We start from the raw sequence: 26,443 nt of genomic DNA, 5'->3' as shown, positions 1-26,443 counted from the left end.
TCTCCCATCCCACCTTATCTGTTCTTTGAAACACTTTGATTTTTCTGTAATTTAGTCATCTACTTGGTAAAAAAATAAAATAAAAATGTAACAGTATTTTGTGAACATTTGAGAAGAAGAGGTCCTAGGAGTAATGGCTTCCCATTTTTTTTTAAGTAGGATCATAGATTATTAATTGAGTGGGAGGAACCTTAAAATTCCTCTAGTCCAACCTCCTTCATTTTATAGATGAGACAACTGAGGCTCAGAGAGGACAAGTAATTTGCCCAAGATCAGACTGTCAAAAATTGGGAGAGCTAGGCCAAAGCCAGTTGAAGTGTACTTTCCACTATACCAAGAAATCATAATAGGGGAAAGGGTTTAGAGGTCCTATTGCTAGATGCTCAGTTGAAAGTTTTTTCAGTCATTTCAGTCATGACCCCATGAAGGGATTTCTTGGCAGAGATACTGGAATGGTTTGACATTTCCTTCTCCAGCTCATTTTGCAGATGAAGAAACTAAGGCAAACAGGGTTAAGTGACTTGCCCAGGGTCACACAACTGGTAAATATCTGGGGTCAGATTTGAACTCAGGAAGATGGGTCTTCCTGACTCCAGGCCTGGCACTCTCTGTTTATCCATTGTGCCAACCAGCTGCCCTTCAAAAGGAGGATTCCTGGCTCAAACAACACAAACTTTAGGACATTCCTGCCCTATTTGTATATTTATTTAACTCCTTGATATTTGTCTTAAAAAAAAAAGATCTTTCAAAGCAGGGACATATTTTACACTTTTTGTTTTCCCCAAAATACCTACAATAAAGTTATCACATGGTAAGGACTCATGAAAAGCTCCTTGCTTTTAATTCAATTAAGTTTGGAGGACCATCCCTTGATACTGGCATTTCTGAAACAATTTTTGAGTATCTTAGCCACCTTATGGGGATCAAGTGTAATTTTAAAAGATTTTAGACATGAAGTGAATAACATTTCAAATAATTTCAAATAAAATATTTGCTGGATTTCCTTCATAATCATTCAGCATTTACTACATATAGTAAATAAAATCAAAATATAAAAAGATTTTTACTGCTTTTCCTGAGCCAAGTGCCATTGGTTATTATCAGTAGATTTTTAAATACATACATGTGCCTAAGTGTGTGGATATCTTAAACTTGATAAGGAGTTTGGCTAGCTTTTGCAGAGGGCTGATTCTGATACCTGTCAGCCTTGGATAAGGACCATTATGGATTCCTTTCATATGACAGATGGTAAATTTGATATGTGCTGATGTCTAAATGTTGGATGACTGTGAAAGGAATCTTTTGCTTTGTGAGTTGTGATTTTTTTAATGCTAGCAATCATGCATTTACAAAAAGAGTTTGTTGGGTTTTTCCCCTCCTTTCATTGACAAATTTAATCTTTTATATGTAACAATCTAATAATAGATGATTCTCTCATCCAAGGTCTATAAAATGATAGCCTACAGCTATAGTGTCATCATTTTAAATGAAAAATGTGGACCGTGTACATAAAAGGATAGTTGGTTTAAAAAAGAAGAATGACCGGTTTTGGGTTCTCTTTTGTTCATATTTCATTGCATAAACCAAAAGTAAACCTGATTAAATATTTGAAACTTGATACTCTGAGATTCTTTGTTCATAAAATATTTAACAGTGGAGATTATACACAGATGCTACAGTGTATGATTTATAAGATTACTTCCTATCATATTTAAGATTTTGTTGATTTTAGAAGAATTCAAATACTTCTTGAAACATTACAGTAACACCTTACTTATCTGGTAACTTTAGCCATCCAGATCATAGCTGAGAATTAGTAATCATAAACAAAAACAATACACAAATATCCAAAAGAAGGTGTCATAAAATCCATGCACAAAAGCTCCATATATTCAAATAAAACTCAAATACTCTTACTTTATATACAGTAATAAGAAACTTGGAAATCTAATTCTCTAGCCCAAAGCACATTATAACTATCAGAAGATCTAATAGTGAGGTGGAACACATGCTGATAGGAAGAAATGAGAGTTGACAATTTGAAAGTGAGGGAAGAGACATAAAAACTATAAAAGCTGGCATTAGAACCAAAAATGAATAGCTGTCAGGAGCCGTATATAGAACACTCAAGTAATTTCATATTAAGATTGATTGCTCTAAGTCATTAAGAAAACCTTAAATTAATTTCACTACATATTACTTGAGAGGGCTTAGAAGCATATAATCCATGAAGTAGTGTTTTCTTCTGTTTTAGTGCATATCTGTGATTTCATTGATGGAGGAAAACTGAAAATAGTTATAAGAAATGATAAGGCAGGATGCTTGAAACAGTAGAAAGAGCCCTGGATATATTTATGATCAGAACAACTGGATTCAAATTTTGACTATTCCATTGGGCAAGTCATTTAATCACTATGGATTGAGGTTTTCTAATCTGTAAAATGAGGAGGTGGGACTACTTGACTTCTAACATCCCTTCCAACTGTAAATCTATGATCCTTTGAAATAAAATTAAGCAAAATGATTTGGTCCTTAAAGGTAATCTTAAACATTTTGTAAGAGAGAGGTAAATTACCTAAACAATTCACTTATGTAAAAAAAAAAAAAAACAAATTCCCTAGAGCTGCCTAGTTGAATGTGGTGTTACTATTCTTTGTTTTAAAAGTTAAAGAGACAGATGGGTTAAAAAAAAACTTAGACTTGAGAAAGAAACTCACAATAAAACTTCCCAGAATTCAAGAAGATATCAGTTGTTTGGCAGAATTGTTTACCACTCTCTGAATTTTGCTTTAAAACAAAATTGAGAGTTCTTTCACAAGGTGTGAAATAAGGATTAAGTTCGGAGGTGTCTCAGTGCCAAGTTAAGTAGAAGAAATTCACATTATGTATCGGTTGCTCCATCCAGCTGACTACAATTAGAATTTCATCATGGGCTTCAATCTCAGAGGACTTTTATGTAGTATAAAAATGAAATTGGTCTCTCAGAGATTTTCTGAGGAATTTCCTTCAAGTATTAATGCAGTCTGTTAAAAACGTGTCATGTACTATCAAATATCAAATGACTTTAGCAATAGCACTCCAAAGAAACATTCCTATTGAATTTTACAAATTGCCCTGTTTGGCTGCAGAAGTATTAGGATTCAATCCATGACAATTATCCAGGATCCAATCAATTAAATTCAATAAGTGTTTGTTTAGGGCTTTTTTTGTGCCAGGCACCATTCTGGATATTTTGGATACAAAGGAAACATTTCCTGCCCACAAGAAGTTTACATTTTCCTGAGGGATAGGACTAAGATCACCATCAAATAATCATAAGTGGGGGCCAGAACAGGGACATAGGAAGGGAGCCTCTCCTGGCATGGGAACCTGTCATAAAGTCCTCTTCTATGACTTAATTTTAGCTTAGTGCTATTGCACCTTAGGTGTGCTGCCATCTGGTGGAACTGAGGGTTGGAGGGGGCATGGCGGCAAGCTCCTAGTCACATAGTCCAAGATAGAAGGCAAGGTCTTAGAATTCAGCAAACATTTATTAAGCATTTAATAGCATGTCCAAGGATCTATACTAGGTTGTTACTTATGGGAAATTTTGTGATGAACTAAAATACAGTACCTGCCCCTCAAAGAACTTATATTCCAGTAGAGCAGAGGGACTTAGGCTTTAGTAGGAGAAATAAGGCATTTGCACAAATAAATAAAATTAGAATATAATAAATGCAAAGAAGAGATCCAAACAAAGTTCTATGTGAGAAGGGAGAGGCTATTTCCATTTGTAGGACTCACGGACCACGTGGCAATTGCGTTAGATCTTGAAAGATGGAAAAGGCAACAACAATGGGAGCTGGACGAGGAACTAGGTTACTCCAAAACCAAAGAGATGAGAGAGGGCAGAACTAGATAGGGGACAGTAAGTCTCAGTGTAGCTGGAATTTATAGTGACTGAAGTGAAGTAGAGTGATACCCACACACACACACACACACATGTGTTTATGTATGTATATATATATATATATATATATATATACACATACATATATACATAAATGTGTGAGTATGTGTAGTTGAAAGGGTGATTAGAACTGAATTGTGCAGGGCTTTGAATGCCACTCTCTGTACGTCTTGTTCCATTGAGTAGGCAGTCCAGAGCCATAGGAAGTTTCTGAGTATGAGAGCTGCTAAATGACACCTGTGTCTAAGGAGATTACTTTGAAGACCATGCCGAGCAGTCAAAACTCATCCCAAAGTTTTGTGATCAAGGGTTTCTATTTTGTAAAAATTATGTGTTAATAAAACAATTTTGGGGGCAGCTAGGTGGTGCAGTGGATAGAGCTCTGGCCTTGGAGTCATAAGAACCTGAGTTCAAATCCAGTCTCTGACACATAACACTTATTAACTGTGTGACCCTGGGCAAGTCACTTAACCCCAATTGCCTCACCAAAAAGACAAAAAAACCCATTTTTTTCCAATTTCTCTAACCTTAATCTTATCAATAAACATTATTAGAATGTTAACTTTCAAGCTTCATCTTACTTCATCTTACTTGTTCCTGTCTTGTTTCTTTTTGCTATTACTGATTTTGACTTCTTTCTGTCTGTCCCCTAAGCTGAGAGGTTTTTATTTGAGTAAAACATATCAGTATCTCTTGGCTAGATTTCTTTACTTTGCCTTACCTTCCTAGGCTACAAACCTTTCTTCAAAAGCATGAAAAACTCCCAAAAGAGAAGAACACAAAGACAAAACAGCTTTCCTTCATTTCTGGAATCCCAAGGCAGTCTTTTGCTGATCTTCAAAGATTATTCCATTTTTTTTTCTTTTGGGGAAGAATTCATTGTACTTTATTTTATTCTTCTCCTTTGGCCTTTTCTAACCACAAAACCAACTTAAATAAATTTTCAGAGATTTAGTTGGATTGTTACTTTGGAAAACCTGGGATCAAATCTTGCCTCTGATACTCATTAGTTACATAACCCTGGTAAGTCATTTAATCTCTTTGAGTCTATTTACTCATTTGTAACATAGGGATAATAATAGCACCAGTCTCACAAGTTGTTTTGAAGATCAAGTGAAATCACATATGTAAAAGCATGATGTAAAGTTTAAGGGTATATGTGATTATCAGCCCTTCATCTTCTTAGGTATAGGATATAATTTCTGAACTTGCTCTAGCAATACTAATCTGAACCTTTTATACAACTGTTAGAGAGTTGTCTGAGATACTCATATGTTAAATGACTTTTCAAAAGTCATACACCTACTGTCTCAAAGAAAAGATTTCAACCCAGCTTTTCCCAACTCCATGACCAGCCCTCTATTCACTATGCCACTGCTCTCCCAACTTTCTTTTGATTGTTCAACCCATCAGTAAAAATTTTTGAACACCCATCCCCCAAAATATGTATATTTACTTATTTATAAATTATCTACATGAACTACTACATTATTATTTGTGTACATTATAAAATTTACACAAAATAAATTGAAAAGGATGAGATGAAGATGAATTGAGGTGATCCTAGAATCAATATATATCCACTGAAATTTACTGGAGCTGAGAAGAGGGAGCAACCACAATGAATATATCACTAACATTAGACTTTTCTCCTCAGGAGTCAGAGCTCCTGCAGACAAAATTTTCTCTACCAATGTCTTCAGAACTGTCAAATTATTCAACAACAAAATGTATATGGTATTATCAAATGAAATCACAGAATAGAAGATGTGATCATATATCAATCTTATCTCACTTCCACATTCCAACCAGATGGAAAATAATCCTGTTTGGTTGCCCAGCTTTAACATAAAGTTCAAAGTCAAGAAATAGGATGGAAAATGAGCAGATAACCAAAATAGGAACTTGACCATAAAAAAAGCTGCTATGGGGTCAGGGAAGATCAAGAAACAAACTCAGAAGAAGACAATGATGTAAAAACAGCTACAGCCAAAGCTTTAAAGGAGGGGGAAAAACTGCTAGTTGGATACAGGCCCAACAAGAATTCCTAGAAGAGTTGAACCATGAGATAAGAGTGATACAGGAAAAATGGGGAAAGAAATAAGAATGATGTGAGAAAACTATGAAAAGAGAAATAACAGCTTGGTAAGAGGCACAAAAATATTGAAGAAAATAACACCCTAAAAACAGAATTGGCCTAATGATAAAAGTGGCATAAAAATTCATTGAAGAAAAAACTCCTTAAATGGCAGTATGGAACAAATGGAAACAGAGATTTAAAAAAATCCTTAAAAATTAGAATTAGGTAAGACTAATGACACCAGAAGACATTAAGAAACTAAGTCAAAAGAATGGGGAAAAAATAGAAGGAAATATGAAATAACTCATCAGAAATACAACTGACTTGGTAAATAGAGGAGAGGAAATTTATGAGTTATTGGACTTCCATGATTAACAAAAACTTAGATTTCAAGAAATTATGAAGGAAAACTGACTCAATATCTTATATCCAAAGAGTAAAATAAAAATTAAAGGAATCTACCAATCACATCCTAAAAGCAATCCCTAAATGAAAACTCCAGGAGTATCATAGCCAAATTCCAGAGTTCACATGTCAAAGTGCAAATATTGCAAGCAGCCAAAAACAAAACAAAACAAAACAAAACAAAAAACGAAGAACAATTCAAACATTGTGGTGTCACAGTCAGAATAACATAAGCTCCATGTTAAAGGAATGGAGGGCTCAGAATGTGATATTATGGAAGTCAAAGGAACTAGAATTACAACTAAGAATAATCTACCCAGCAAAACTGAGTGTAATCCTTCAGGGGAAAATGGATATTCAATGCAATGGAGGCGTTTCAACCAGAGCTGAATAGAAAATCTGACATTCAAACACAAGACTCAAGAGAAATGTTAAAATGGTAAACATGAGAGAGAGATCACATGAGGCTCACTAAAGTTAAACTATTGACACTCCTATTTGGGAAGATGATACATGTAATTCCTAAGAACTTTATCATTATTCAGGCAGCTAGAAGCAGTCTACATAAACAGAGGGCATGGATGTGATATGATTACTATAAAAATATGTTTTGCATGAATTCACATGTATCACTAATATCCTTTTGTTTGCCTTTTCAGTGGATGGGGAGCATGTGGAGGGAGGGAAAGAATTTGGAACTCATTTTTAAAAAAGAATGTTTAAGATAAATACATAATATATATATTTTTTAAAAATAAAGTAAGATATAAATGAAAGTAAAAAAGACATGAGAGGATAGAGAAACACAGTACTCATAAATATTCCAATTAATGGTCTTATTCTTGGACTTAGTAAAGCCACTGAACCACTGCTCAAATTTATCTTCGACCTGTGGGCAAGAGAGCAGAGATCAAGATTATGGAATAAAGAACTAAGAGGAAAAAAGGTGTATACTAAATTAGATGAGAATGAGTGTGCCAAACAAGGAGAAGCAGTAGGGACATGTAATCTTAGAGCTGGTAGGCATCTCAAGTCAGCTAGTCTAGCCCATTCCTAGGCAGAAAGTCTTTCTACAACATCTTACCAAGAAATCCTCCAGGCTTTGCTTAAAAGCCTTATAGAACAAGTTGAATTTTACCTTGGGACAATGCTAATTATTAGGATTCTTTTTTCTTGTGCAGTACTGAAATTTGCCTTGCTTCTTAGTTATTTTCTCTGCCTATGTACTATTGTCCTGCCCACCACATTGCTTATAAGTATACTAGAATTAGGAATTAAGTCAACTTTCTTGTTTCCCTGGCAATTTTTTTAGGATCAATGAGAAATCCATACAAAAATCTTTGACTTTTACAAGACAAATATGAAATATTTGTATTTACAAATGACCTTGGTCTAATAATTTCAATATTTTAGCCCTATGATCTCTTAAATAAAATCACCTTAAATAGCATAGCCTGAGGATATCTCACACTTATTAACTTTTTAAAAATTTGAGTGCATTTTCAGGTCCATTACTATTTTGCATAAAAGGACTAAGAAAAAGGATATTCCTCAAAATGGTTTTAAATTTATTGACATTCTATAACAAGTGAGGCCTGATCTTGTCCTAGAACATAAATAATGTCTCTTTTTGTTCTTGCAAATTCAGGAGCTTCCCCCATGCATCAATTAAAGTTAAAAACCAGAGCAAGGCAAAAACCAATTAACCAGCCAACCAACACCTATGGATCCCAATCTGTCCACCTGCAGTCATTCACATATCTCATTTTTCATGTTCCTAGTGGCATGAGTTCCACTTTTCCTAAACTTGTAGGCAGAGATCTATAATTTGACTTCTGAAATATTTATGGACTTGTAATCTGCATTTCTGTCTTCATAGTCTATAGTGAAATGCTCTTTACAGGCTCTGTTTCAGAACACTTTCTGCTGTTAAATTTTTGGTTTATCAAGTTGACATCTCCCTATTATCATTATGACTCCCTCTCAACAATTCAACTAAGCAGATCTACATTTGGTTTCTATTATGCATTAGACCCTCTGACCAATGATCTGAGAAGTCTACAATTATAAGTGTAAGAAGCCTACATTGTAAAAAGAATAAAAAAGTACTAAGAAGAAATGAAAGATTTCATCAAAAAAATGTATGATCTAAAAGGCAAATGAACTGATTATGAAGCAAAAAGGCAAAAACAACCAGACAGCCTGTATGCTAATATCATCTGAATGTCAAGAGAAAAAAAGGAAAGCCACTACCAGGTTCTTTGGATGCCCTTTCGAAAATTTATGGAGGAAATGATTAAATGAATATTTACTATGTTCTTCCTTATGGATTAGAGTCTCACAGGATCAGCAGACATGGATGGATTACGTATGCATCACTGCAGAGAACATCCACATGGATGAGACCATAAATATATTTGAGTGTTGAATACCTGATTATCACCAATGCATGGTGTTCATCCCTAGGGATACAAAGAAAAGAGTCATTGCCCTTTAGAAACATATTCTAAATGAGAATACAGCATATACATGGTATATAAACATATAAAAGTATAATTCACAGTGGGGTATGATGGGAAGGCAAAGGCAACAGCTGATAAAGTTCTATAGGAATTTTAGGAACGATTAAAACCTACTAGACTGATAATGCCTCTCACCTCTGGGCTATAACATGTCCCACATTTCTTACTTAGATAAATAATTCTTTCTGGACGTCTTTTTGCTACCTCTAACTCAAGATTTCTGAAGCCAAATGTATTATCTCCCTCTGCCCCATCATCTTCTTCTGACTCTTTCTCCAGAACCCTCTTAAACCAAAGCTAGATCCTCATCCTAGGTTCTTCATTTCTGCTAATTATACCACTATTCTCCCAGTCCCTTAGGCTTACTGTTTCAGAATGATCATTGAATGAAAAGTCATCACTTTCTTTCCTTCTCTACTGTCATCACCCAAGTCTAAGCTCTATGAACTCCTAGTGGTCCCCTCTCCTTCCAGACTCACCTCCAACAATAATTTGATGTTTGGAGATGTATTCTGCCACCAGATTATTTTTTTCCTAAATTAAAGTTTTTAGCTTGCCACTTCTTAGCTCAATAACAGATACTATTTCCCCATTGCCTACCCAATAGTGTACAAATGCCTCATGTTGACAACTTAAAAAACTTACACTATTTATCTGCCCCAACCTTTCTTTTTGATCTTATTTCCCTCCCACCCTTCTAATGAGTACCTTGCTAAACTAAGCATTTGCTATTCTCTGAACTTGCCTCATGATTTATTATTTCTGATTTAATTTTCCTTTGCATTGAACTGATATTCTCTTCTCACATCTATGCTCATGAAAATTCTATTCATCCCTCAAGGTTTAGCTCATAAAACACCTATTACTTTGGCTCTTCCTTGATGACCTTATGTAGAAATGATCTCTCCTTCCACACTATAATGCACTTAATTGCAACATTCTAATGGCAGTAATGATATACAGTTATTTCTGTCCATATAGAATCATAGTCCTAGGGCTGGCAGGGGCTTTAGAATCCATCTAGTTCAAATTCTTTATTTTGCAAATGAAGAAACAAGACCAAGGATGTTAAGTGACTTGCCCAAAGTCATACAGGGAGTTTGCATCAGAGGCAGCATGTGAACCCAACTCCTCTGATTCCAGAGGTAATGTTCTTTCCACTATACCACACTGTGGAAATCCTGCTAATCCTGCTAATTTGATTTTCAATTTCAATAAATATTTGTTAAACTCATATCATATGAAGAACACTATGCTAAGTGTTGGAAAATACAAGGCTCACTAGCACCTCTCCAAAATTTGCTTTGTATATATTTTATAAACCATTACACATACATGATGTCTACCCCAATAGGATATATTCATTCAGAATATTTCACTTTTTTTCTCTGTATGCACAGTATCTGACATATAGTAGGGATTTGATAAATTCTTGTTTGTTAATAAAAAAATTTGGGCGCAATGTTCCTGTGAAGCATAATCTAATTAATGGTTATGACATATAGTCAGATAACGATAATATAATATGAATTAAATAGTAAAAGTACCAAAAAGTGAACTAGCAGTCTCTAAAATAATATGTTTCAGCTATGCTTTTTCCTCTTTACTTCTTATCTATAAATGCAACTGCAGTTTCCCAATCTTCTAGAGATTATCCATCATTTCATTCAAGAGCAAAAATGTGATTATTTATACTAGTAGGAGGCATGTTGAGAGAATGGGTATTTTAACTCAATTTGACGTGACTTTGAATATCACTATAGACAAAAAAAGATTAGATAGACTAAAAAGAAATTGAATGACATCAAAGGATATAAAACCATCAAGCATACAGGGTGAAAAGAGTCTTTCTCCTCAAATCTTGGCATGCTAGAAAGCATTATTTAAAACTAGAATGGCATAAGACTACTAAAAGTAGATCATAAACATATGGATTTCATTATCCTAAAATGTTAGGCCAAAAATATGATATTAGATCTACAATGGATTTTTTGAGGAGGATATGGATAGTCATGATATGTATTTAACCTTTTAACATCAAAATCAATCAATGATCTTAAAATTGTCTATTATGTGTAAGGGAGACAATATCCATGCTCTTCTACAAAATATATCTTAGTTCTGTTGTCAGAGGCAGAATTCTGAACTGAATGAATTGGTCTCGTCTAATACCATACTCTTCATGTTTTTGTACTAGTAATATTTTTTCCTAATAACAATATGGCCCTAGTTCTTTTCAACCCCTATTTACCCAGCCTTTTCATACTTTGCTTTATATCCTTGCCTCAGTGACTGACCATCTGGCTCCTGCTCCTGTTTCAGGCAACTTCACCTTAGCCTCACCCTGCTCTGAACTCTGATTTTCTGGTTACTGATTAGTTCACTTCAGCCTTGTCTCTCCTCAGCCTTGTATGAACTTTGATCTCTTGGCTATTGATCCAACTCATGCAGGAACTTATTGTTTACCTCCGCCTTACTCCAACTCCAATTTCCAATCATTTAGTCCCAGTGGTGATACGAGAAGCTTAGAACCTTATTACTGCTCTCTTGTAGCTATTCCACTCCCCCTCCCCCCAAGTCTAGCTGATTTTATCTGCATCCAGATAGTGCCAACATGACCATGTCTCTGCTAGGCACCATACAAACCAAGCTGAACAAACCTGCTTCCTTCTACTAATGGCACATAAGACAAAGTAGGTCTTGTTATAATTCACCCAAACCACATTTGTTTTAGTCTGGTGGTTGTTATGCTGTAACTGAATCAGCCAAACTCATAAGATCCAGATGTGAACTGTCAAAGCAAACATATTTGTTATAGCCATATAAACGGAAAGGGGGCACAGAAATTGTCTTGGGTTTTTAGAAGAAACAATCTGCTGATCCTTCTAAAGAATTGACTGAGAACTCCCTAACATCAAACTTATTTCTTGAATAACACTAAAGGAAAATGGTACAGTTGGAATTAGAAGACATGGATTCAAGGCTTAGCTTTGCCACTTATTCCTGTATGGTGTGGGCAATACTCACAGACTGCTAATGAGTCTTGGTTTCCTCATCTGTAAAATGGGGATAATACCTAATTTTTTCTAATTCATTGGGGTTGTTATCAGGTTCAAATGAGGTAATATGTAAAAATATTCTTAAATTACTATACAAATGCAATATATTATTATGCTGGTTTTCTTTTTTCTTTCTCCTACCTTCTAGTCATTTCTTTTTTTGTCCCTCAGTAAATACCTTCCGGTATTCTACTGCTATGACATAGCTTCACTATGGGCAACACACAAAGGAAGGAAGCCAGTTGAGTCACCTTTGTGTGGACTTCTGTAACATTGTAACCTTAGTATCACAGAATTTTTATTACCTAAAGGACCCAGGTGTATTATAAAAGATTCATATTGCCTCAGGTCTTAGGGAAATTTTTAGATTCTTTTCCTAGGTATGCTGAAAGCCACCAATTCTTCAATTTCAAGTATGAGATCAAATAATTGTATTAGAAAGAACAACAAGAAAAAGCCTAGAATGACTATTAGTGCAGAAGATGATATGTAAATATGCAAAGTCACTTAGGATCCTGACTATGGAGAAATCTTAGACAGTTACTTCACATCCCTGATTGAATCTTGGAAGTTCACTCCTATATATCAATTCTCTGTTGTTTAAAAGAGGAAAGGATAGATTGTTTTGTATCTCTTTCTCTCCTTTCTCCTCTGCCATTCCTTCTAGTTCTACTATAGCACAGCCATCCAGTATACCATTTTCTCAAGTGAGACCAGGCTGGGTGACTCTACCTCTCCAGTGCCCCTCTCTCTTTATCTCCAATTCTTTTCTTTCTCTAATTGCCATTACTCTCTCCCTCAGGAGACTAACCTAAACTCTAACATCTCCTCTTTAATTACCAAACCCACCCATTATGCCCACCTCTGAGAGCAAAAGTATTTTATTTTTCCCAGTTAACTCAATGGGAAAATGATGAGAGAGGGTTCCCTACGTCCCACTGTTTCCTACATCATTCTTGATGCTAAAACTAGGAGGGCTATAATTTCACTGGAAGCATTTTCAAGAGTTTAAGTGTTTAGCATTTTGGAATTAAACAGAAGACAACTGGGAAATGGCTATTGATCAGCATCCAGACACAATAAGCTATATTAAATTACAGAGTAGGATCATTTGAAACTATAGTAATTGGTACTTTCTTTGGGTAATAACAGTAGCAATACTCTCCCTGCACATAGAAGTGTATTTTGGGGAAATTCAAAGGGCATGAAGTTTGTCTGTATCATGGTTGGAGTTGTTTAGTATTTGGTGAACTATACATACTATACACACAATTATATTATACATAGCACTTGTAAGTAAAAGCTTTCTAAAGATAGTCTAGAAAAGACCTTAAAGGTGGAGGAGCCTTGATAACAGAGTGGAGTGAGCATTGTTGCTGTACTCTCCCATCACACTCACCTAAACAACTTTAAAAAGCACACCAAACCATATTGTGAGTGGGATAACCAACAAAAACATCACAGTGAGTCATTTCTCCCATCCAAGGCAGCTTAGGAGGACAGAAAATAGGTCTTCAGTTTCTGGGGTGTAAACTGGCCAGAAGTGCAGCATGGTGGGAGCAACACAGCTATAGGCCTCAGTGCAGTGGAAACAGTTACAGGAGCACCAGGAGTGCAAAGCACCAAGAGAATGGGAAAGGGACAGAGCACCTGGTAAGAACAAGATTCCAGAAGATATTAGCAAAATTGCAAGATAAAAAATAAACCCACACAAATCATCAGCATTTCTAAATATTACCATCACAACCCAGGAGAAAGAGATAAAAATAATTAAAAAAAACTATAGACAATATAAAATACTTTGAAGTCTGCCTCAAAAGTCATTATATGAACACAAGTAGAAAATACTATATACAAATAAAGACAGAGCTAAATAAGTAAAGAAATATTAATTGTTACCTGGATAGGTAGAGCCAATATAACAAAAATGACAATACTACCTAAACTAATTTACTCAATCAGTGCCATACCAATCAAATTACAAAAAAAAAAAACTTTATAGTGCTAGAAAAAAATATTATCTACAAGAACAAAATGTTAATACTTCCAAAGGACTCAATTTTAAAAAGGAAAAGGAAAGGGCTTAGAAATACCAGATCTCAAACTATATTACAAAGTGGTAATCATCAAAACAATTTGGTACTAGATAAGGAATAACAGGGTTAATCAATGGAATAGATTGGGTAAACAATATACAGAAACAAATAAGCACAGTAACATAGTGTTTGATAAATCAAGAACTCACTAACAAAAATCACTGACAAAACTAGAAAGCAGTCTGGCAAAAACTAAACATAGACCAACATCTCACACAATATGCCAAGATAAGCTCAAAGTGGATACATGACTTAGACATCAAAGGTAATTTTCTAACCTGGGGGGGAGGGAATTCTCTGTCAGATCTATTAGCAGGGGAAGAGTTCATGACTGAACAAGAGATAGAAAGGATCACGGGAGGTAAAATGGATAATTTTGATTACATGAAGTTAAAAAGGTTTTACACAAACAAAAACAATGCAGTCAAAATCACAAGGAAAACAGGAAACTAGGGGAAAATATATAGCAGGTTTATCTGATAAAGGTGTCATTTCTCAAATATAAAGAGAACTGCTTCAAATTGATAAAAATAAAATCCATTCCCCAATTGATAAATGGTCAAACAATACGAGGCAGTTTTCAAAAGAAAAAGTCAAAATTATCAATAGCCATATGAAAAAATGCTCTAAAGCAATAATAATTACAGAAATGCAAATTAAAACAATTCTGAGACATTATTTAAGTTGTTGTTCAGTCATTTTTTTCAGTTGTGTCTGGCTCTTTGTGACCCCATTTGGAGTTTTCTTGGCAGAGATCCTGGAGTGTTTTGCCATTTCCTTCTCCAGCTCATTTTACAGATGAGGAAACTGAGGCAAACAGGGTTAAATGACTAGGCCAGAGTCACACAGCTAGTAAGTTTCTGAGACCAGCTTGAACTCGGGAGGATGAGTCTTTCTGACTTCAGGCCCAGCACTCTATCCAATATGCCATTTAGCTGCACCAAGGTACCACCCCACACCCATTATATTAAGATGACAGAAAACAAAAATGACAAATGCTAGAGAGGATGTGGGAAAACAGGTACCCTAATGCAATGTTGATGAAGCTGTGAACTACTCCAACCATTCTGGACAACAATTTAAAACTGTGCCCAAAGGCTTATAACACTATGCATACCTTCAGACCCAGCAATATTACTACTAGGTCAATACCCCAAAGATATTATTTTAAAAGGAAAATGACTCATTATCTACAACAATATTTAGAGCAGCTCTTTTGTGGTGGCAAAGAATTGAAAACTGAGAAGATGTCCATCAATTAGGAAATGACTGAACAAGTTATGGCATATAATTGTGACGGAATACTATTAATCTGTAAGAAATAGTGATGTGAATGATTTCAGAAAACCCTGGGAAGACGTAACTGATGCAGAGTGAAGTGAGCAGAGCCAGGAGAATTATGTACAGAGCAATACAGTATTGCTGTAATGATAATAAACTATGAAAGACTTAGCAACTCAGATCAATATGATGATCCACCACAACTCCAAAGGACTCATGATTAAAATGCTGTTCACCTCCAGATAGAGAGCAGAAGAACATTAAGGCTGATTGAAGCATATTTTTCCTTTATTTTATTTGTTATTTTTTCCTGGAACGTAGTTAATACAGAAATATATTTTGAATGACTTCATGAATATAATTGGTACATCTCATGATATATAAATAAAATTGGTCTATCTCGTGCTTTCTCAATGGATAAAGGAGGGCATAGAGGGAGAAAGAGAATTTGAAACTGAAAATTTAAAACAAATTAAAATAATTTTTAAAAATAAAGATAGTCTGACTTTCAAGGAAGGGATAAGGAAGAAAATTATGTTTAAAATTTAAAAATGGGCGGCAGCTAGGTGGTGCAGTGGATAGAGCTCCAGCCTTGGAGTCAGAAGGACCTGAGTTCAAATCTGACCTCAGACACTTAACACTTTCTAGCTGTGTGACCCTGGGCAAGTCACTTAACTCCAATTGCCTCACTAACAAAAAAAAAAATTAAAAATGATGGAAGTTTCCATAACTTTGACCAAGCAGTCCAATTCCCTGCTGGTTATATGTCTCAAAAAGGTCAAAGACAGAAATGTCTATACACCAAAATATTTATAGGAACATTTTATTTGGTAATAGGAAAAAACTGGAAACAAAGTAAATGGGGAATAACCAAACAAACTAGTGCATGAATGCAATGCAATATCACTACTGCACTGTGAGAAATGAAGAATGTAGAGGAACATGAAAAAAAATTATATAAACAAATTCAGAGTAAATTAATCAGAACCAAGAAAACCAAGAAAAGAATATGGTCAATGATTACCACAATACAATGAAAAAAATTTAAAATCCTGAATTCTGTGTAATTATAAAAACTAAGAATTAGTCCTAGAGAAGCAGAGAAAATGTACCTCCCCTTCTTTACAGAGATGTGAGGCTATGCATTGAATATTGCATATACTTTCAGACACTGATGATGTGATAGCTGGTCATGGTTATTTATTTGTTTATTTTCTCTTTCTCTTTTATCTTAACATTTTCAAAAATTTTTAAATGTTTTGTTTAAGGAATGGCTCACTGGATAGGAGAGTGGGGTACGATGCAAAACTATAATATCATAGGAAGATTTTTTTTAAATACAAGAGACAAAAAAGGAGAAGAAAGAAAAATATAACAATTATTTAGGGAGTGAAATCTCCTGACCTCAAAGAATAATTATAAACAATGTCTTCTCATTCAGTTCAATTTAACAAACATCATCTTAAATGCATAGCATATGCAGCAAGTATGCTAATGAGGACCTCAGTCTCCTGAACTAGTATAATGCACCATTTGAGAAGATCTGCTATGCTCGCAAGGAGTAGTTGTGCCTGAGCTCATTGTTTGTGTATTTTGTATGGTTTATAAGAATGATTCTAATTTTTTTACTGGTAATTTAGATCACTTTTTAAAGGAGGGGAAAGGTAAAAACTTTTGTTAAGCACTTATTATGTTCTAGGCACTGTGCTAAATACTTGCCTTGGTCCTTACAATCCTGGGAAATAGGTGCTGTTATTATCCCCATTTTACAGTTGAGGAAACTGAAGCAAGCAGAGGTTAAGTGAATTGCCCAGGTTCACATAGCTAAGAAGCGTTTAAGACTGGATTTGAACTCAGTCTTCCTTGACTTGCAGTTCAGCTATCTATCTGCTACGCAGTCAGTTTTCTCTAAAGGGAACTTGTATTAAGGCACAATAGATACATTATGCAAATACCAAAAGCTTCTGTGATTTCCTGATGGAGATCTCCTCCTGTGGAAATTCCCTCCACCTGACTATATAACATCTGTATTAATATTGACATCAATAACTGGTTAGTTAATAACTATTAATAAATAGTTCACTAACTTCATTGTTCATAATAAATATTTTCTAGTGAACATCCACTCTATTAATGTAAACAGATTTTTTTTCTTGTGTTGATATTCAAAGACTGGAAAGTACTTGTGGTATTTACATTCAACTTACTATTTTTCCTATCTCAAGATTACCTCATTGGTTCAGATTTATTCTATCGGGTTGAAGGACTTTGAGAACAAGACCTTAAACTGAAATGATTCTGTCCTTAAAAGAGAAAAAGATAAAGGACTGCTTTTGTAAGATCAAATCCTCCAGACCTTGGCCACATTCTAAAACCAGCTTGTCTCTATGTGTTATTGTTAGTATCCCAATAGAATTTACATCAAGTTACAATTGAATAGACTGGGTTTCAGTTCCTTAAGTGGTAATGTTTTTTTTTTCTTTGTTGTAACAACATAAAGGGAAACTTGGAGACTAAGGTAATCATTAACTGGAACATTGAGCTCTCATTCTTTTGCTGAAATAGTAATTCAAAATGAAACAAATATTTCAATATTTTTCATTATCCTATTAATCAAAAAGTGAAATTTGTTTATGACACCAAAACAAAAGAACAAACTCTTCATTAGTGCTTTTATCTTTATATGTCTCTGCTAAAACATGTTTTGTTATCATCGCAAATACAAAAGATCATGTCTCACAACAAACTAGAATGAAGATAAAATAATATGCCATCATCTCATTAGTAATAAAAGACTAGAAACCAACTATAGTAGCACTCAACTTGTTTGCAAGGCAGGCTTCCTGCAACCTAACCATCAGACAGTCATCAACTCAGAAGCACATAAGGACTTTGAGTCCCAAGTAACTGTAACAAAGCCTGGGCAAAGAACCAGTCTCTGTTCAGACAACTGTATATCAAATAAAGCGTCATTTGAGAAACACAAAAACACTGATAATAACAAAAAACGATGACTGACCTTACAGAAAGAAAACAGAGGAACCACCTGTATGAAAGTACAACAGTCTTGGGGTTAGTTAGCATAGGAAGAATTTACACACCTCAATTTCCCCTGCCATATTGAACTATATCAAAAGTACACTCATTGATTTTGGAGAAATGTGGTATGGTAGATAGCATACTAAAGTAGGAGCATAAATTCATAGGTCCTGTCATATGCAGAGGTTGTGTTTAGCATACTATTTCCTCAACTAAAAGTCTTTTCTGATGCCACATCATGGGAAGAGCAAGCTTTGGCAAGCTGGAAAGGTTTTGAATGTGGGACAAGTGATGGATTATGTCCAACAATTAGCCTAGTTAAGTACAAAGAATCTCACCACTACATTGGCCACAGGAAAAAGGGTTTTTTGGGTTGTTACTATTTGTTTTGTGATGGCAACTACATTAAGGTACTCTACTTAGTAACAACTCTACTAAAGCCATCTTAGTAAATTATACTTAGTAGTAAGTTACAGTAATAACTTACAGTTACTACTATAGTAGTAAGTAAAAGTAGTACACTATTATAGTAGTAAATATAAGTCACTATACTATAAGTAACCATAGTATAGTTATGTAATTGTGTTATGGAGGAGTTGCATTCTGTATTGGTGTAAGGATTACCTACAATGATAAAATAACAAATCTTTTCAGCAGTCTCTATTTAAGAAAGACTGGAAATATATACTATATTTTATAATTATTTCCATCCAAAGCAGTGAAATCCAACTATCTATTAAACCTCTTGAACTGGATGTCCTGTAAGACATCTCTTAAAATCAACATGTTCCAAATTGAACTCATTATCTTTCCCCCAAAACTATTCTCTCTTCCTAACTTCCCTATTACCATTGAGTACATCCATCATCTTCCTACCACTCAAGCTGTAAACCTAGGTGATATCCTCATCCCACTCCCCTATATCCAGGCAGTTGCTAAATACTGTCATTTTTACCTTTACGGCATCTCTCATTATGTACCCCCTTCTCTCTTCTGACACTGCAACTACCCCAATGCAGATCCTTCTCACCTCATGCCTGAACTATTGCAATAACCTATTGATTGGTCTTCATGTCTTTCACCACTTCAATTCTTCCTTCACTCAACTGTCATATTCATCTTCCTAAAGCAGAGATCTGATCATGTCATACACCTCCATTCAATAAACTCCAGTGGCTCCCCATTGCATCCAGGATAAATGTAAAATCATCTGTTTTAAACCCCTTAATAACCTGTCTACTTCCTACTATTTCAGTCTTCTTATACCTTACTCCACTGCATGCACTCTTTGATCTAATGACATTGGCCTCCTCAATGTTTTTTCTCATAGGATACTCCATCCTGAACACTTTCCCTGGCTGTTCCACTGGCCTGCAATGGAAGTTTGTTTTTTTTCCCCACTTTTCCTTAATACTAGTGCCTTTTCTCTGAGACTATTCTCAATTTGTCAAATAGATTCATAGATGATAGATACACAGCTGATAAAGTTTGTACAGAGTTATTTGCGTGTTGTCTTACATATTAAACTGTGTTAGTGACTGCCTTGCTCCTTTGTTACCTTTCTTTGTATCTGTAGTACTTAGCACAGTGCCTGGTAAATAGTAAATGCTTAATAAATGATAGTCGATTGAATAATTGACTAAAAAGAAAATAAAGTTTTGACACTTCCTGAAAGAGGGCTGATAGATTTGGGGTGCAGAATGAGACATGGACATGGCTCGTGTGGGAATTTGTTTTGCTGAACTATGCATATTTGTTACATGGACTTTGTTCTTCTTTTCTTTTTTTTAATGGAGGAGGAAGAAAGGAGAGAAAACATATTGTTGCTAATAGGAAAAATATTTTTTAAAACTAAAAAAAAGAAAAGGTCAAGCTTCACTTATCTGGAAAAATCATTTGTGTGGAAAATCATATTCTCTGAAGTTGCCAAATATAAGAAATGTTACCTAAGTTAATCATCTAAATCATTTTTACTGGTATTTCTGGGTTAGCTTTTAAATTCCAAGACCAAAATTTTCTCATTGAAAATGACTCCTACTTGACTTCATATAGTTTCATACCTAGTTTTAAACACAGTGATTTGACAGTTCTCTTTCTTCTGGTAGGATGCTGGCATTTGAATTGTTTTCATATACTTCTCTAACTTGTAACACACTTGGGAACCAAAAATATGATAAACTGATTTCCAAACTAGGTCAAGTAGAGTTAATATACTATGGAGAGGCTGCTTCCTTCTTGACCCAAGGCTTAAATCTCAAATATTTCACATTTAGATATAAAGATGATGGTCTTTAATTGACTCCCCAGGAGGTGTCCATCCCCGCCCCCCAGTTGTTAACCAGTGATGCTAATAGTTTAATGAGGAATTGGTATTTGGCCCCTCTCTAGCCTACTGCTAAATCCTTGAGAGATAAGGATGATAACCTTCATCTCCTCTTTCTGCTTCCCCCTAAAGTTTAATTTGGCACCTTTCCAGCAGCTGAAAAGTGCCTCTCCATGATTACCTCCCCAACATTATGCAGATATCTAGGGCAGATGGAGATTAGCTGAGCATAGTACTTGACTCTGTACTTAGCTTAACCAAGGCTAGTGGAAACCAGGCTTCAGTGAAATTGGAAGGACAGAAGATTAGAGAAGGAACCTCAGAGATTATCAAAGGTCAGACTTTTCTTTTCACAGTTTAGAAAAGTGAGACCAAAAGTGATGACAGCAACAGGACTAGAAAAACCAGGTATCCAGAGTCCTGATTCAGTACTAAGTCATGTTAATTTAGGAGAAAATGTGTAGAGCTTTGGGTGAAAAATGAATAACTAAAATATTAAATTTAATCCTATATCATTTGCTAATCACTTAATGATGGGACACTAAGAGGTTAATTGATAAGCTGATGGCACACATCCAATATGTGCCCGAAATAGAACTTGAATCCAGGATTTCTTGACTCTGATACCAGCTTCCTAAATACTATAATATGCTAAAATAATGACATAGAAATAATAAAATATTAATAATATTTCAAGTAGATCTCATTTATTTACATATATAATTATTACTCTACCCTTATGAGGTTTACTATCCCCATTTTACAGATAAAGAAATGGAGATTGAGAGGTCAAGTGGCTTACCAAGCATCATACGATAAGTGTTGTGACAATATTCAAACCTAGGTCTTCCAATTTCCAAACCCAATATCTAACTTTTGAATTAGGAGCCATGATCATGATGTTACTATGGATAGAAAGAATTAGGAAGGAGAACAGAGTTGAGAGAAATGTTTAGTTAAAGACAGTAGTGTATTAAATGGAATTGTATTCCTACCCCTGAATCCTCTATACAATTTTATAGAGATCTGCTTAAGCTCTTTATAGAGAAACTTGGGATCATAAGTAATGGAAAGCTAACACATACTCCCTCTTGGAAGATGATAGCAGTGTTTGGTAACTTTTGAAAATCTACCTGGGACCTTGTCTACTCTGAGGATTGTACAGCAGCATGATGTAATGGAAATAATTCTAGCCAGGAACTTAGAATCCTAGGTTCTTGTCCCAGCTCTCAAAACGGTGTGACTGCATACAAAAGCTTCACTGCTGTAGCTTTAGTTTCTGCATCTATAGGATAACCAAGGTGAACTAATATTTATTGCCTTTCTAAGAGTCTATAATTCTCATTCTCATTGCTATTTCTTGAACTCTCTTAAATATTGATTGGCCTCCAGGGTAAAAAGAGAAATTACATGAAATATTGACAGTGAATATTCAATTTAGAAAATAGTTCAATTCTCCTCTACTGACTTTACAAAACTAAAAGAATGTGTGATATCAGTGATTGGGATACTCCTTTCATTGATATGCAAACTGAGATCCTTTCATGCCTTACTAGATAGGCTTTATGAGCTACTGTGGCCTACCTATTACTTTGCTATATATATATATATATATATATGTCTATAATCTATGCATGCATGGTTTCATAGAAACCATGTATGTCATGTAGAAAATCATCATGCATCAGCCAACTTTGTGTTGACGAGGATTTCTCCAATGTCAGTCCCAAAATGTATTGATTATATTTTCTTCTTTTCTTCAGTCAGGTCTGATAAGAACCCAGGAAGCAGATTACTTCTTGAAACCACTTCCTCTGCACCTAGCCTTTAAATTGAACTATTCAGCATCTGATGGACATCATTCCCATGTACTTTACAAAAGATCCATAGGAGCCCAGCCTCACAGTGATAATGAAATCATGATGATTGAGAGGAAAAGAGAACTGGAAAAGCACAGCAGATTATATCAAGAAAACCAGCATCTTCACCATGGATTTAACCTCAAGCACCCACAAAAGCAGCATTTCTGTGGAAGGCGCAAGAAATGTATGTAAGAGCAATTTTTGGTTTTATTTAATATTATTTATAGAGACAGTATGTTATAGTGGATAGAGAGCTGGCCTAAAAGCCAGGAAGGCCTGTGTTCCAGTGTTGTCTCAGATACATGTTGCTTTGTGACTCTGGGCAAGTCACTTAACCCTTCAATGTTCTCTGGCAACACTCTAAACTACAAGTTGCAAAGAATCAAGAAATCAATAAACATTTATTAAGCACCTACTATGTACTAGTACTGGGGATGCAAAAAGATAGTCCCTGCCTTCAAGGAGCTCACAAGCTGATGGGGGAGACAACAAACAAATGAATATATAAAAATAAGCTATATATAGAACAAATAAGAAATAATTAACAGAGAGTAGGAACTAGAAATAAAAGGGAGAAAGGTTACAAAGATGGGATTTTAGTTGGGATTTTAAGAACTGAAGGGAAGCCAGTAGGTGAAGATGAAGAGGGAGAGCATTCAAGGCATCAGGGACAGCCAGAAAAAATGACCAGAGCCGAGATGAAGTGTCTTGTTCATGCAACAGCAAGGAGGACTGTGTCAACTGGATCAAAGAATACCTGATAAGCTTAAGGTGTAAGAAGACTGGAAATGTGGAAGGGACATAAGTTATGAAGAGCTTCGAATGCAAAACAATAATCCAAACTCCATAGAACAAATTCTTTTATTGGGATTTAGAGTTCTGTGAAGTTTTGATTCAGTAAAAGGGCCACACCTGAGCACCTAAAAGGTCACATGTGGCCTCAAGGTTCCCTATCCCTGAGAGGACACTGCTGAAAGAAATTTTTTTTCCCTAGCCTATAGCTATGATATACATGTATTAATTTATATTGATGTCAAAGTTTTAAGATAATACATCAAAAATGAGGTAAGAATGGGAAAAAGACTGGACCTCTAATGTCACTGGAGTAGAGAGATCCCTGGTGAGGAAACTCTCTCTAGCAATGTAGGTCCACACCTTTTTAACCACTCAGTTCCTCAGCCTACTCACTTTCCATAATGTACTCCTCTATTCTACCTCAACTACACACAAAGATAGTCATAACCTTGACCTTGCCATCATCCACCAATATACCACCTCCACATTCAAGAATTCTAAAATCTCCTTATCAGTGGTCCTATCTTTGATTTCATGTTGCTCATTTCCCAACAAAGCTTAATATTTATGTTGTCCTTAGCATTACTTGTCAGTCTCAGATTATTTTGAGCTTTAGTTCTCCTGACACCATTATGAAAGTTATGCTATGCTTGTTTTATCTATACTGCATTTTTCTTGTGTTCATCTTTTTTACTTGTATTTTAAAAATATATGTTGGTTCAAGAGTTCCTTTGCATTCATACCATTATTTTTGATAACTTTCTCTTTTCCTACTTATTGGACTGATTTATTTGTCAAAAGGTCTATCTCCCTCCTCTTCAGGAAAAATATCATAACTGTTACTTATTTCCAAATGTTGGTCCTTATATCCTTTCTATTCTGTTGTATTCTTCCACTATCCAATTTGCTTCTACTATTCAAATTATTTTTCTTCTTTATTTTTGTATTAAAGTCTTTATGTTTCTTGTAAGGAAGAATTCATTCTCACTGGTAACATATAATTCAGAGGTGACTCTCAAACCCCACTATCTGCCTTCTTTAGAGGGAGCTCAACTTGCACTTTGAGCTAGACAATAATTTACTTAGCCATGGCAGAAATTAAAACATCAGATACACTCTATGAAGCATACTGACAAATGGATTCTGCTCTCCATACTTTAAGAAAGTGAGATTCAGAGTCCGTTGTTTACTTGCTAGTTGATTCCCTGGGCAAATATTGTGGCAAATTTTGTCTTTTTTGTTTGTTTTTGTGGGAGTCTTTAACTCTGGGGCTATTGCTCTGTTTCTCACATTGCTAGCACCTTCGCAAGACACAGCCATTCCCTCAGCAACTTGGCAACTTAACTTTACACTGTCTTACTTATCTTTTCTAAATAGCTTTGTCATCTTACCAACTTATTTCTCCTTGATTCATTCTATTCCTTTTCCAGTCGTTCTCCTTTTCCTATAGGACTTCTTTCCGCTCAACTGCTTCACCTATTACTCCTTATTTTCATTGGGCCCTTCTGATTTAGTTGTCTTATTCTTAGAATTCTCCTCCTCCTTTTCTAGCCCTTCTCCTGCTTCTGTTCCACTTTTCTAATCTTTCTCTTCTCTTCCTTCTACTTCAGCTTTTCTTCAAGTCTTCGTAGATTTCCCCTACCCTATATTCAGTTCCACACATTATTCAGAATTACAAAACCCTTTGAATTCCCTTTGTAATTCCTTCTACTTCTTCAGATGAAGTCCTTTTCTCACTAAAGTTAGAGCTAGTTAATTGTCACATTTTGGTTGATAAGTCATGTAGCTAGAGTTGAAACAACAGGACAGAGGTCAGTCTGAAGTAAGCACCATGGATAGCTCCAACAGAAATTGGTTCTTTGATTAATTTCCAAAGAGAATGAATCCATTTTTTTCTTGTTTACTTAACCACCTGTGCACCACCCTGTATGTCAGACTCTTAGCATCATTTTAAGGTATGCTTCAATCTGTATTTAGATATCATCACTTCTTTCTCTGGGGATGGATAGCATTTTTCACCATAAATTCTTCAGAGTTGTCTTGAATTGTTGTATTTCTGAGAATAACTAAGTCATTCATAGCTGATCATCTTACAATATTGCTGTTACTTTATACACAGTACATTTCACTTTGTATCAGCACATGCAAGGCTTTCCAGGTTTTTTTAGAGCATCCTGTTCATCGTTTCTTATAGTACAACAGTATTCCATCACAATCACATACCACAACTTGTTCAGCCATTCCCTAATTGATGGGCATCCCCTCAATTTCTAATTCTCTGCCCCAAGAAAAGAGACACTCTAAATATTTTTGTACATAAAAGTCATTTTCCTTTTTGTTTTTATCTCTTTTGAGATACAGACCTAGTAATACTATTGCTAAGATATCCATGGTTTTATAGCCCTTTGGGCATAGTTCCAAATTGCTCTACAGAATGATTGAATCAGTTCACAACTCCACCAACAGTGCATTAATGTCTCATTTTCTCCACATCCCCTCCAACATTTGTCATTTACCTTTCCTGTCCTTTTAGCCAATCTAATAGGTATGAGTTAGTATCTCAGAATTGTTTTAATTTGCACTTCTCCAATTCATAGTGAGTCAGATTAGTTTTTTACATGGCTATAGATAGTTTTGACTACTTCATCTTAAAAAAACTGATAATATCTTTTGATCATTAATCAATTGAGGAATGGCTCTTATTTTTATAAATTTGACTCAGTTCTTTATATATTTGAGAAATGAGACATTTATGAGAGAAACTTGCTTCAAAAAAGTTTTTCACAGTTACTATTGCTAACTGTATTTCTCTCCATCTTTGTTCTCTTCTCTCTCTCCTTTCACCCTGTCCCTCCTCAAAAGTGATTTGAATCTGATGACCCACTCCCCCAATCTGCCTTCCTTCTACCACCCCCCTTCTCTTCTCCCTTCCCTTCCTACTTTCCTATAATGGAAGATAGATTTCTATAACCAATTGAGTGTGTATGTTATTCCCTCTGAGTCACTTTTGAGGAGAATGAAGTTAGCTCACT

General features: G+C 35.2%; 1 protein-coding gene across 1 annotated transcript in view; it reads left to right on the top strand.

Annotated features, from left to right (window-relative positions):
- The window catches only part of ADAMTS16 (ADAM metallopeptidase with thrombospondin type 1 motif 16), a 239,429-nt gene that overhangs the window by 49,864 nt on the left and 163,122 nt on the right, over positions 1-26,443 (top strand). The window contains exon 4 of the mRNA XM_027869000.1: positions 22,518-22,800. Coding sequence (XP_027724801.1) covers positions 22,518-22,800 — 283 coding nt within the window. The remainder of the gene's footprint in view (positions 1-22,517; positions 22,801-26,443) is intronic.

Source organism: Vombatus ursinus, unplaced genomic scaffold (genome assembly GCF_900497805.2).
Source record: "Vombatus ursinus unplaced genomic scaffold, bare-nosed wombat genome assembly UNPS02014791.1, whole genome shotgun sequence".
Lineage (NCBI taxonomy): Eukaryota > Metazoa > Chordata > Mammalia > Diprotodontia > Vombatidae > Vombatus > Vombatus ursinus.
The sequence above is the reverse complement of the archived record's forward strand: the minus strand, read 5'-3'. Positions and strand labels throughout refer to the sequence as shown.